The sequence below is a fragment of the Pelophylax lessonae genome (genome assembly GCF_965119305.1).
Source record: "Pelophylax lessonae genome assembly, chromosome: 9".
Taxonomy (NCBI): Eukaryota; Metazoa; Chordata; class Amphibia; order Anura; family Ranidae; genus Pelophylax; species Pelophylax lessonae.
In genome coordinates, this window is record NC_138776.1 from 53,292,272 (window position 1) to 53,306,579 (window position 14,308).

The 14,308-nt window shown below is 44.8% G+C and overlaps 1 protein-coding gene across 1 annotated transcript in view; it reads right to left on the minus strand.

Moving 5' to 3' along the window:
• ABLIM1 (actin binding LIM protein 1) overlaps positions 1-14,308 on the minus strand; it is a 415,530-nt gene that overhangs the window by 305,192 nt on the left and 96,030 nt on the right. The window contains exon 2 of the mRNA XM_082267949.1: positions 9,439-9,573. Coding sequence (XP_082124075.1) covers positions 9,439-9,573 — 135 coding nt within the window. The remainder of the gene's footprint in view (positions 1-9,438; positions 9,574-14,308) is intronic.

Below are 14,308 nucleotides of genomic sequence, written 5' to 3' on the forward strand. Positions count from 1 at the left end.
CAAACCGGACACAGATGGCAAACCATCCAAAACTATAATAATAATAATAAAAAAAAAATAGAAAAAGGATATTGAGGTTTTAAGAGATTGTTTAAGCCTAATTATTAGTGGACGTCTTCACTGACCTTCTCCCTGAACGAAGAATGAAGTCTCTTCCTCCAGTTCCAGCGTGAAGTGCTCAGCACAGAGAAAACTTCTTCCAGAATCTTTGTGTTGGCCTCTTATCAGCTGCTCTCTGGTCTGACCAGGAATGTCTTAATAGAATTATTGTCACACAACGGACACAAGGATCTCTCCTTCTGGGGATGATGCAAACGCTTTTTTGAGGTATGTCCCAGAATAGGCGCACAATGAGGACCTCTTAGACAGCGATAAAGATTCTTGTGATTGGAATGTTATTGTGTGTATGGAGGGGACAGCCTAGAGGAAGAGCGCAGCTTCTCCCGGTACAGACACATGACGGGCCAGGAATGTAACAACCAGGAGAGATAGAGAGAAATATATAAGCACGTCCGACCGAAGGGGACGCCTCACCATCCACATCTCTCCACCATCTGTACATTCACATCTCCCCACAGTTTGTACTTTCACATCTTTCCACCGTCTGTACATTCACATCTCCCCCCCCGTCTATACATTTACATCTCCCCACAGTCTATACATTCACATCTCCCCACCGTCTATACATTCACATCTCCCCACCGTCTGTACATTCACATCTCCCCACTGTCTGTACATTCACATCTCCCCACTGTCTGTACATTCACATCTCCCCACTGTCTATACATTCACATCTCTCCACCGTCTGTACATTCACATCTCCCCACCGTCTGTACATTCATATCTCCCCACCGTCTGTACATTCACATCTCCCGACTGTCTATACATTCACATCTCCCCACCGTCTATACATTCACATCTCCCCACCGTCTATACATTCACATCTCTCCACCATCTGTACATTCACATCTCTCCACCGTCTGTACATTCATATCTCCCCACCGTCTATACATTCACATCTCCCGACTGTCTATACATTCACATCTCCCCACCGTCTATACATTCACATCTCCCCATCGTCTATACTTTTACATCTCCCCACCATCTATACATTTACATCTCCCCACCGTCTGTACATTCACATCTCCCGACTGTCTATACATTCACATCTCCCCACCGTCTATACATTCACATCTCCCCACTGTCTGTACATTCACATCTCCCCACCATCTGTACATTCTCCTTTCGATCTGCCTGTGACAAGGTAGATATAAGCCCTAACTGGATGAGGTCTGGTTTGCCATGTGCACTGTCTATCAAAAAATATTTATTTTTCCCCCCAAAAATCCTGTTGTTTTTATCCTTTTCTGGTCATGAGGCAGAAGTATAGTCAGGTAGAAGTATAGTCAGGTAGAAGTATAGTCAGGTAGAAGTATAGTCAGGTAGAAGTATAGTCAGGTAGAATTATAGTTAGGTAGAATAGTCAGGTAGAAGTATAGTCAGGTAGAAGTATAGTCAGGTAGAAGTATAGTCAGGTAGAAGTATAGTCAGGCAGAAGTATAGTCAGGCAGAAGTATAGTCAGGTAGAAGTATAGTCAGGCAGAAGTATAGTCAGGCAGAAGTATAGTCAGGTAGAAGTATAGTCAGGCAGAAGTATAGTCAGGCAGAAGTATAGTCAGGCAGAAGTATAGTCAGGCAGAAGTATAGTCAGGCAGAAGTATAGTCAGGTAGAAGTATAGTCAGGTAGAAGTATAGTCAGGCAGAAGTATAGTCAGGCAGAAGTATAGTCAGGTAGAAGTATAGTCAGGTAGAAGTATAGTCAGGCAGAAGTATAGTAAGGCAGAAGTATAGTCAGGCAGAAGTATAGTCAGGTAGAAGTAGAGTCAGGTAGAAGTATAGTCAGGCAGAAGTATAGTCAGGTAGAAGTATAGTCAGGCAGAAGTATAGTCAGGTAGAAGTATAGTCAGGTAGAAGTATAGTCAGGCAGAAGTATAGTCAGGTAGAAGTATAGTTAAACTAACAGGCTAGGTAAGATTTAGCCCCATTGACTTCAATAGGAGTGCATGAAAAACACATCTGTTTTTTTCCAATATTTTTGTGCAATGAAAACACAAGGAATCACTAACATTTAGTTATAAGGAGCTGTAATAAAGATTTACACATGGTGCGGTAGCCCCTTTGGCAGGTTCTGGCTAGGTTTACCCTTTCTTATCGTCAACTGACAACCATGCACAGTGCAGCACATAGCAACCTATAGACACTATATACACCATCAAAATGAATATATGGACAAATAAAGTATAGCGGATATCAGTAATACTCAGGGTGCAGTGATTATATGTGAGGTGAGTTGACATCCTCCCTGCAGTATGCAGGAGATTGATGGAAGCTCACTTCATAATGAAGATATTGTTATCACCTCTTGTGACCATAATCTGAACAAACACTGCGGCTTCATACAGAGAGCGGACAGGCAACATTCCCAACCAGTTTTAGGATGCCTGGATTCACATGCTGCCTTACAGAGCATTTAAAGGGATACTCTGGGGGGGGGGGCATACAGAACTAGGATACAATGACATATTTACACACAATGTTTGGAAATAATAATTCATTTTGTCAGCTGTATATATACTGTATGTAAAAGCAGCAACAGTAGAAAGGTCCCCTTTGGAATATATGACATTACTGGAGCGTTTTCTGGCACAAGAACAGGTCTAGGATAGGTGGATGGAGCTTCCATACACCTCAGGGGTCATTTAAAGTCCATTGTACCCTAAAATCCACCTTTATTTCACCTTCCATATCAACTACAATCCACGTCACCAAAATGCTGAAATGTCAGTTGGGAGCTGAGGAAAGATAGTACCCAGCCTTATCAGTAATGGTTGAAGATCTGAGGACTGAATTGGGTTGGATGTATTTCTAATACCTTTGGAGATATATTTATATAGTTTTTGTAGGGACTCTGCCCTAAGCAGAGACGTCCCTAGCTTTAATTCAGTTTTGCAGCTAGGCTGAAGTCAGCTTGAGCTTGAATTGTTCTACTTCTGCTTTCATTGGGTTTCACCTAAGCATACACTACTGTTTTCTTCCTTGCAGGGTATTGTTCCTAGTAGATAGAGCAAGCCTACAGCTTGGGGACGGTGAAGCAAAGTGTGGATCTAGGTCTAAGACTTATGGTCTTTTGTCTTTTGCCCCTGGGCTGTTACCAAGAGAGAAGGCTGCGTAGGGCCTCTGCCTCCAAAGCCTGCTGCCTGGGGATGGTAAAGCCAAGTAAGTGGCTGGTACTTAAGGTCTTTTGTCTTTGCCCCCTGGGCTGTTACCAGGAGAGAATGCTATGTAGGGGCCTCTGCCTCCCAAGCCTGCTGCCTAGGGACGATGAAGCAAAGTGTGGACCTAGGTCTAGGACTTATGGTCTTTTGTCTATTGCCCCTGGGCTGTTACCAGGAGAGAAGGCTGTGTAGGGCCTCTGCCTCCAAAGCCTGCTGCCTGGGGACAGTGAAGCCAAGTGTAGGCCTAGGTCTTTTGTCTTTGCCCCCTGTTACCAGGGGAGGTGGTTGTGTTGAGGCCTCTGACTCCCAGACCTGCTGTCAGGGGACAGTGAAACCATGTGTGGGCCTACGTCTAGGACTTAAGTTCTTGCCTCCTGGGCTGTTACCAAAAGAGGCTGCCTGTGGAAGATGAAGCCAAGTGTGAGCCTAGGTCAAGGGCCTAATGGGGTTGCACTGCTTTGCTCGAGAGTAAATCCAAGAGCAGTAATACTGGAGCCTTGTTGGGAGTCTCAGGGGAAAGAATTTCACTGCTAAAGAGCATCTTCGAGAACTGGATAGAAGTTTCTGCCGATAGATATTGCAGGGTGTCTGGTGGCTCAACTGAAATAGCAGTTGTTGCATGAAGCTGCTTTATAGTACAGAGGGCTGGTTTCAGCCTGAAGGTTCTAATTTCTGTATGGACCGTTACTAGTCTGGAGATACATGTAATCTTTGGTTGCTTTTTGTGTATCATTGTGACTAAAAAAAAACCCTGTTAGGCTTTCAAAAGTGACTGAAGCCACGTTTTTCCACACCAAAAAGAGTAATAGATTTCACCAAGACATTTGAAATGCTAGCCCACCAAGCCACCAGTGGGACCTCCTCATCTGCCCAGGGATAAGTTCTGCCCATCATTGGGAGAAATTGTGCCTCATCACTGGTGTCATTGGGAGAAATTGTGCCCGTTCCTTGGTGTCATTGGGAGGAATTGTGCTCGTTTATTGGTGTTAGTGGGGGATTTGTGCCCCTTCATTATTGTGAGTGGGGGGATTTATGCCTCCTTTTTGGTATGCCTGGATGAAATAGTACCTCAAGGACCATTGGGAAGTGGTCTCTAAACTTCCGCCTAGGATCCAGATGGGGCTCGTTGCTTGCCATTATCCTGCCCTTGGGGAAATATTCCTTCCACTGACATTAATGATGAGGCACTATTGCTTCCACTGATACCAGCAATGGGGCACTATTCCTTCCACTGACACCAACAATGGGGCATTATTCCTCCCACTGATACCAACAATCGGGCACTATTCCTTCCACTGACACCAGCAATGGGGCACTATTCCTTCCACTGACACCAGCAATGGGGCACTATTCCTTCCACTGACACCAACAATGGGGCACTATTCCTTCCACTGACACCAACAATCGGGCACTATTCCTTCCACTGACACCAGCAATGGGGCACTATTCCTTCCACTGACACCAACAATGGGGCATTATTCCTCCCACTGATACCAATGCAAGGAAACTATTCCTTCCACTGATTGCAACAATGGGGCATTATTCTTCCCACTGATACCAATGATGGGGCACTATTTCTAATACCAAAAATAGGGCATTGTTCACTCCCACTGGCCACAGTCTGCCCCCATCCCCCCCCCCCAAAGTCTGAAGGACAATAAACTGGCCCTTTTTTTAGAAAGTTTGGAGACCCCTGCCCTAAGGTAATTAGATATTCCCTGGATTCACAATCACAGGTGTTATTACTTCTATATGTTAAAAACCAATTATAATCTCTGTGTTTAGGAATACATGCAGGTATTTTAAATATTAAATGAAGTAGGCTAGAATGAGTTTGTCAGGATGTCTATTTCACATTTTCACAGCTCTCACTGTTAAGAAGCCTTTCAGTATATAAAAGGTAAAAATCCTTTTCCACCAGATGCAGAGTTCCCAATGAATAACTAGAACTCCCAGATTCTTCTCGATCACCCCCCCCCCCCCCCCCCAAGGATTGTAACACATTTGACACAATCATAATTGCTACTATAGCAGTTGTCACACAACTTGTTATTTTCTCCTTCTTAAAGAAAATAACTAAACCCAAGAACAAAAACGCAGTTTAAGGCCCCTTTCCTACTTGTATGACCTGAAAGGGAGACCGGTTACACTAAGTTAACAGTAAGGGCTCTTTCACACGGAGCGGACCGCATTGCGATCCGCTCCGGCACTTTTATTTATTTATTTTTTCACGGAGCGGATGACACTTGTGTCATCCGTTCCGTATGTCCGCATATCATCCCATCCGTTTGCGGATGATATACGGACATAATGTAAGTCTATGGGCATTGCGGATGTCAGCGGATGACACCGCTGACATCCGATTTTCCTTCCTTTCCATTTTTTGAACGGAGGAAAAAAAGGGTTCTGTTCCGTTCCAAAAAACGGAACAGAACTGAAAGGAAGGAAATCGGATGTCAGCGGATGGTATTCCGCAATGCCATAGACTTACATTATGTCCGTAAATCATCTGCAAAAAAATAGGATGATTTGCGGACATACGGAGTGCCCGTGTGAAAGAGCCCGAAGTACCGAAACTGGAAAACAACTTCATGAAATAAGTAGGGAACGATTATGGGTTATAAAAAGGGGTTATCCCAGTTATCCCATTTCCTGTGAAAGAGATGCATCGGGTCGTACAATGTATGGTGGATACGTTTAGAAAGTTTAATCATCTCCATCCTGGCTAACACTATGTGACCAATAGATAGAGGAGGAACGCCAGTTTAATGTGGTTACCCAATGGATGGATACAAAAGGAGTGTGTATCAATCTTTCACAGGGAACGGGAAGATCAGGAATTGTGTTAAAAAGGAGACACATTTGCATCGGTAATGTTATGGGGCGACCCGCTATCAGTGTTGGGGGTAACTAATTACAAAGTAACTGATTACAGTAACTACATTACTTTTTTTGGTAACGAAGTAATGTAACTAGTTACAATACTAATATTGGTAACTACACTACTTTAATAGGCTATAGGAAGTAACTACACTACTTTACTAGGCTATAGGAACGCGCTTTCCTGCGTTACCCAAGCCGTGCGATACAATCGTTATTTCAAAGAATAGAGAGGGATGAAGTTTATGACTTTTTGTTGCACTTTATGTTTTATTCTGTTTTTTCAGGTTTTGTTCTCATGTTTCCCAAAGCCTGTGTTTATACAATAAACTCCATGCAGAAAGAGTGTCATGTATCTTCTTCTACACGGTCAGTTAAGAAAGAGGAGAGTAAAGTAATAAGTAGTGAAGTTACTTTTCAAATGCAGTAACTAGTAACGTAATCTCATTACAATTTACAGAAGTAACTAGTTACATTTTTTGAGTAACTACCCCAACACTGCCCGCTATTTGGGTCGATTTTGTGGCTGAAGGTGCTTACAGCTCCAAAAGATGTGAATAAAGGAGCTAGAGTCCGGGCAGCCACAAAACAGGTTGGAGAAACTGCAGTATATATAGTATGCAGCTTAGCTGGTGTCATGTACCATCTGGTATGTCATTTGATTGCAGTTTCACTAACTGATATAGATCTTGTGTTCCTAAGCATATTATTAGGCATAAAAATAATTATGTTAGATGACCCACAGAGAAATCAGCATTAGCAGCGCTAGTAGGTAACAATTTATAAAGTGGTCCATATATGGGATAGGTCCATATCCAGAGATGACACCAGATAAGGATCAATGCCATGGTGAAACAATCTCAAGAAGACCGAAGAGGTAGGACATACAGCTGTCTCCATACCTTGTGAGACCTTCTCCCCTTAAGAAATGCACTCACCACAATGCAGATTCACAAGGCCATATATCTCTTAATACAGGTAACTGGCACAGATCTCCTGGTGTAATCCTCCTCCATACGAATGGCTATTAACCACTTAAGCCCCGGAGGATTTTCCTGCTAAAAGACCAGGGGGTATTTTGCGATTCGGCACTGCGTGACTTTAATGGACAATTGCGCGGTCGTGCGACGCTGTACCTAAACGAATTTGACGTCCTTTTTTTCCCACAAACAGAGCTTTCTTTTGGTGGTATTTGATCACCTGTGCGATTTTTTGATCACGCGCTATAAACAAAAAAAGAGCGACAATTTTGCAAAAATAGCAATATTTTTCACATTTTTTTATATGAAATTCCCCCCAAAAAAAATGTAAAAATCAAAATTTTTTAAAATTTTTGGCCAATTTGTTTTATCCTACCTATGTTTGGTAAAAAAATCGCAAAAAGCGTATTTTGATTGGTTTGCGCAAAAGTTATCGCATTTACTAACAAAGGGAAAGATTTTTGTCATTTTTGTTGTTTTTTTTTTTAACGCGTAATGGCGGCGATCTGCGATTTTTTTTGCGGTACTGCGACATTGCGGCGGACAGATCGGACCCTTGACTGACATTTTTGACACTTTTGGGGTTACCAGTGACATTTCTACAGTAATCAGTGCTATACATATGCACTGTTACTGTAAAAATACACTGGCATGAAGGGGTTAACTTTATTTGGGAGGGAGGGGCTGTGTGTGTCCCTAGGGGCGTGGTTTCTACTGTGATTGGCTGTGGCTCTAGCTGTAAGGACACTGATCAACGGATCTACATACTAGATCCGAGTGATCAGTGTCTTTACAGCGAGGAGAATGACAGGCAGCTTGTTTACACAAGCTGCCTGACATTCTCCCTCTCCCCCGACGATCGCCGAGTGGCCGGCGGACATCGGGTCCGCTGGTCACACGCGCGGGGGGGTCCGTGACCGCGCGGGAGCGGGAGCGCGCCTCCGCGGGCGCGCTCACTCCCCAGACCCTCCCAGGCTAGTGACGTTAATTAACGTCACTCTGCCTGGCAGGGGCTGACCACCGCAGTAAATCTACTTGCGGCGGTCGGCAAGCGGTTAAAGAGGAAGTAAACCCTCCTCTGACACTTTTACCTATAGGTACTGTAAATATCTCCTAAACATGCACTGTTTAGGAAATATTTACCTTATATGCAGCCAGTGACGTCACTGGTGCATGCGCTCTGAAGGAACAGCCGCTGGTGCCGTTTCTTCAGAGCCCCGTGTCGTGACCGTCGGCTCCCGCGCGCGTGCGTGGGAGTGACGTCACCGCGGCTCCGGCCAATCAGATGGCCGGATGCCGCGATCCCGGAAGACGGGCGACTGGACATACAGGTGAGCGGGCGGCACGGCGGGGGCTCGTTCTTAGGTAAGTATTTCATAATGAGCTAATATGTGATATGTGATACTATGCATACTAGCTCATTATGTGTTTCTCTTTCAGGTTGCAGCAAAAAAAAAAAAGTTTCATGGGTTTACAACCTCTTTAAGGATCACTATTCCTCATAGATTCTCTATTGTCAAATAGCCGAAAATACAGTACTCCCTGGATGGATTGTTTCAGCAGAGACCATATACATGCAAAAAGGTGAAGGATCGCTCATAGTGTAAAACGTAACAACTTTTATTGATCCATACACAAAAAAAACCCCTTAATGCTATGCACTTACATTTAAAAAAACAATAGCCTGCATAAAATGAATCAACCGCGTCTCTCACCGGATCGCCGGTCTCCCGATGCAGAGGCGGTGATGGACAGTCCACAGTTGGTAACGTGAGCCGCGTGGTCACGCCCTTACGCGTATCGTCATAGGACTTCGTCAGAGGGCGTGCTTTTGCCCCTGGGCTGCTATTATTAGGCATCTCTTCCCATTCAAGAGATGAAAAAGTGAGACCAGATTCAGCTTCCCAGTGGATCATTGGTCAATGCCTGTGTAATTTTGAGGTCTATGGACCTCAAATCTCATCAAAGTCGGACCAAAGTAGTGCAGGGACTACTCTGAAGTCGCTGCATCTTGAAGTCACACATATATAAAGGATACTCATTGGAGATCATGGGGAACAACTTGTCATGCAACTTTGCAGTCCCAAGCCACAGGACAAGTGACACAAGTGTGAAAGGGGCCTAATGCAGACCTAGAAACTCAGTGCAGGGATGGTGGGCACCCCTCTTGTCGGGGGTGTGTAACTTTTTAGGATCTTCCAAACACTGAAGCATCAGTTTTTGCTGGAGTGCCCCTCCCATTATAGAAGCTCCTGAAGATGACAATGATAGCAGATACAGAAACATAAGAGGCTGGTTCTCACCTTTGCATATGAAGCATTTGATGTGGAAGTGTTTGGACTGGACTCGGAGGACCTCCCCCTTACATGGTTCTCCACACTTATGGCAGCGGATGACCGGCTTCTCGGCAGGCTGCCCGGGGTCCTGGGAGTGGGCAACTGAAAGAGAGCGAGAGGGGAAACGATTAAACCACTTCCTGTACAGAGGAAAACCTTTCAAAATCACAGACAGAAAGGATATCTTCCCAAAGACATCGGCAATCCCAGAGGACAGTCAGAAATAAAACAACATGATACAGGCATACAATTATAGAAGAGCTCAACATTGATTCATCTGCCTGAAAATTATCTACTTTGTGACACAACAGGAAGTGAGGAAGATGTCAGACAGTTGTCACCGGAACAGGTATCCTCATTTTAAATAAGAATAATACGATTTTATTCATATTTTTTCATTAAAATTGTTTTTTTTTACAGTGGGTGTAAACTTACATACACCCAGTGAAGTGCTGAATTATAAAGCCTGCCTGAGACATCAGAAAAAAGGCTGAAGGTTGAAGCTACACCCTGCAGAGCTCAGTGAGGGGAGCTCTGACAGCTGACTGGAAGGAAAGGACATGCCCCCCTCACACAGCACACAGTCTGCCAATCAGCTGAGGTCCCTCCCCGTCACCATTTTTCTCTTGGTGTCAGTTAGTTAATTGTTGTTTGTACCTGTAGTACAGCCCAGAAACAATAGTGCACATTTTGCTTTTTTTTAATCCTACCTAAAACACACCGACACTGACTGATACTATTAACAAAAAAAAGAAGAAGATCCTGTCCATAAAATATTGACCCTGACTTTGATCTTGACCCAAACACTAACCCTGGCACCGACCTAGATCAAACCTTGATCTAGGTATTTCTTTAATCTTTTATTTTAATTATTATTTATTATTATTTTTGACACACTTTTTTTTTCTCTCTCTCTCTGCAAGGACAGAGAAAGATACAATGTATCTATCTAGCCCAGGGGTGTCAAACTCAATTGCATTAGGGGCCACATCAGCAGTATGGTTGCCTTCTAAGGGCCAGTTGTATCTGTGGTGCGCTACGTACAAGAGTGCAGGGTTCTGGAGTGCGCTACGTGCAGGGTTGGGGAGTGCGCAACGCACAGAGTGCAGGGTTAGGGACTGCGCAACGCACAGAGTGCAGGGTTGGGGAGTGCGCTACATGCAGGGTTGGGGAGTGCGCAATGCACAGAGTGCAGGGCTAGGGAGTGCGCAACGCACAGAGTGCAGGGTTAGGGAGTGCGCAACGCACAGAGTCCAGGGTTGGGGAGTGCGCTACGCACAGAGTGCAGGGTTGGGGAGTGCGCTACGCACAGAGTGCAGGGTTGGGGAGTGCGCAACGCACAAAGTGCAGGGTTGGGGAGTGCGCTACGCACAGAATGCAGGGTTGGGAAGTGTGCAACGCACAAAGTGCAGGGTTGGGGAGTGCGCTACGCACAGAGTGCAGGGTTCGGGAGGTTACAAGCCTGGGTGCAGGGGCCACATGAAAAGGCTTGGTGGGCCGGATATGTCACGTGGGCCTTGTGTTTGACATATGTGCACTAGTCCATTTACAGAGACAGAAAACACAGGGGCGGGCTCCACAGTGACAGATCACTCTGAAAGCCAATCAGAGGCTATCACAGTGATCAGGTGACCCGGAATCAGATGTTTCGGGTCCCGATCGTTGGAACAGGGCCCGGGGCTCTTGGTTAGACCATGGTCTCTGTGCTTGGAGCATGCTGTGCATCGTGCTCTCAGCACAAAGGGAGATGCGCAAATATGCGGCCCCATGAAAAAAAAAGCCTAGTCCTGTGGGGCCACATATTTGTGTTATGTCGGCGCCAAGGGGTTAATATTTGTCAATAAAAATGTATTTTTAAATATTACAGTCCTTGTTATTGATATGTACCAAAGATACCCGAAAAGTCCCATGTGTAAACTGACTTCCTCATCAATGATCTCAGCCTAGACAAAGTCACCGACTGGAGGTCAAGGATGGCTTTTTAACGGTAAATGATGAAGGTTTTCTGAACACATACATTGTTCTCATATATCATGACATGCCCGGACTTCATCCATACAGATTTCTAGAATTACTGACAGGTCCACTTTAAGTGTCTCCATTATGTTATGTAGCCATACATCATCAGAAAATCTTGCATAAACCCAAAGCACATACACAGATCTCAGGTAATTCGGGGACGTGTCACTCCATGCAGGTGCGGAGGACGATTGTTTCCTATAGACAAAGACTCATTGTGCGGGGAAATCAGCGCCTTATTAATCGCATTGTTGACAGACGTCCTTCCTATCCCGCTGTAATTAAAGCACAGTGACCTTTCAAAGTGCATCTGAGAACCAACTGGGAGGTGATTTTCTATTTCCACCACTTCCTCGGTGACTCCCTCAGACTGCAACTATGTAACTTTGTAGCAAGTCACCAGGTGAGAGCCCGCAGCAGGGGGCTAATCTGTGTCAGACATTTGTGAACACAGCTAGAAACTTTACAGACACCAGAAGGGCCAATGATAGGGGAGGACCACCAGTGCTCCTGTAGGGGGCCCAGGCACACAGGGGGGACCACAACAACACGGGCAATCGGTGTGGTCCCGCAGAGGGGCAATTACAGAAGGGAGTCCTGTGCGGCTCTCTGCAGCAGCTGAAAGCCATTTTCTTCCCCTCCTGCCAGCTGTCAGCTGCTGCAGGGAGAGACACAGACACAGGGCATCTTTCCTGTAATTACTTCTCTGACATTGATCCCCCCTCCCTGCTTTGCCTGCTTCTGATCCCCCCCCCCCCTGTGCCCCCCTTTCGCTGTGCCAATCCCCCTCCTGCAGCGCTGCAGGCTTCCCTGTCCTGCAAAAAAAATTAATTGTAAAAAAATAATAATAATAATCTTTAAAGATTGTAATGAATCATTTTAATAAATTGTAAAATAAAATAATTGCAAACATTTCTAAATATAAATATATATATATATTTTTAAATGTAAAAAACTATTAAAAAATGGCTAATTCACATTCACACAGGTTCTCTGTTATGTTTGTGTCCAATAATAATTATTTTAGTGTATTTTTAGTGAAAATAATGTCTTGATATATTTGGGGGGCCCTGCCAGGTTGGCTGTACGGGGCCCCGTAATTTCTAACAGCAGCTCTGGACACCAGGATTTACAGTATATGATTGCATCATCTCACATCCGGATTAGTCAGGGTGAGTCCTGTGATCTTTATGAGGGGTAATAAATACCTGGAAGTGTTACACTGATGCAATACAGAGTATGAAAACATATATGGAAATGTATATCTGATGACAGATCCAGTTCAATAAGTTTTAAAATAAAGATTACTATACAATAATTGATTATGTTTAAATTATATAATAATTAAAATGATGAATAAAAGTGAATTGTTCAATATGTTTTCAATCATTCTAAATTATTGGAGTTTTTCTTTTCTTCATTCTAAAGGGCATGTTGGGCTGCCCTGCCCCCTCCCTCTTCTATAAATGGAATATATATACTATATATATATATATATATATATACATAAATATATATACAGAGTATCCCATAAAAGTGAGTACACCCCTCACTTTTTTGTAAATACCATTTCATGTGACAACACTGAAGAAATGACACTTTGCTACAATGTAAAGTAGTGAGTGATCGGCAATCGCTTCGTTCTGACAGCTCCCCAAGCAGAGAGCTGGTGACTGTCAGTCCCAGCTCTCTGCTTTGCCTCCCCCTCGCTCATTGGAGCACTGGGCAGTGGAAGGGTGGGAGCGGCCGGCTCAGGCTCTCAGCAGCTTGCTGAGAGGCTGAGCTGGGTGCCAGTTCAGGCATATGGATGGATCCGGACTCTGTGGCCGTGATGACGCGGTGCCTGGACTGGCTTCTGTGACGTCAGCAGAGAGCGGACTTTAGCCCACTCTCTGCTTAAAACAGGTCACAGGAGTGCAAAACGAACTGCACTCAGACTGTGCATCTCCTTTAGGCTATGTTCACATGTGGGCGTAGCGGATCACGGGCAGAATCACCGCGATTCTGCCCGCGATCTGGAAATCATTGCAAATCGCAGGACACCTGTGCGATGCCCGTGATTTGCAATGGCACCCCCAACGCTGTGCGAGGTTGCCGCGATTTCCGCCTGCCGAATCGCGGTAACATTGTGCAAACAGAATCGCGGAACGCATGATGCACAGCAGAAGCGCTTGTACCTTTTTTGGGTGCCATGCGTCCCGTGATTCTGTTTGCGCGATGTTACCAGGATTCGGCAGGCGGAAATCGCGGCAACATCGCACAGCGTTTGGGGTGCCATTGCAAATCACGGGCATCGCACAGGCGTCCCGCGATTTGCAATGATTTCCGGATCGCGGTGATTCTGCCTGTGATCCGCTACACCCACATGTGAACGTAGCTTTAAAGAAGCTGCAGGAATATCTTGGAAGTACTGGCTGTGTGGTACATGTGACAACAGTCTCCTGTATTCTTCATATGTCTGGGCTATGGGGTAGAGTGGCGAAACGGAAGACTTTTCTTACGAAGAAAACATCCAAGCCCGACTAAATTTTGCAAAAACACATCTGAAGTCTCCCAAAAGCATGTGGGAAAATGTGTTCTGGTCTGATGAAACCATGGTTGAACTTTTTGGCCATAATTCCAAAAGATATGTTTGGCACAAAAATAACACTGCACATCCCCAAAAGAACACCATACCCACAGTGAAGCATGGTGGTGGCAGCATCATGCTTTGGGGCTGTTTTTCTTCAGCTGGTACAGGGACCTTAGACAAGGTAGAGGGAATTATGAACAGTTCCAAATACCAGTCAATACTGGTGCAAAACCTTCAGGCTTCTGC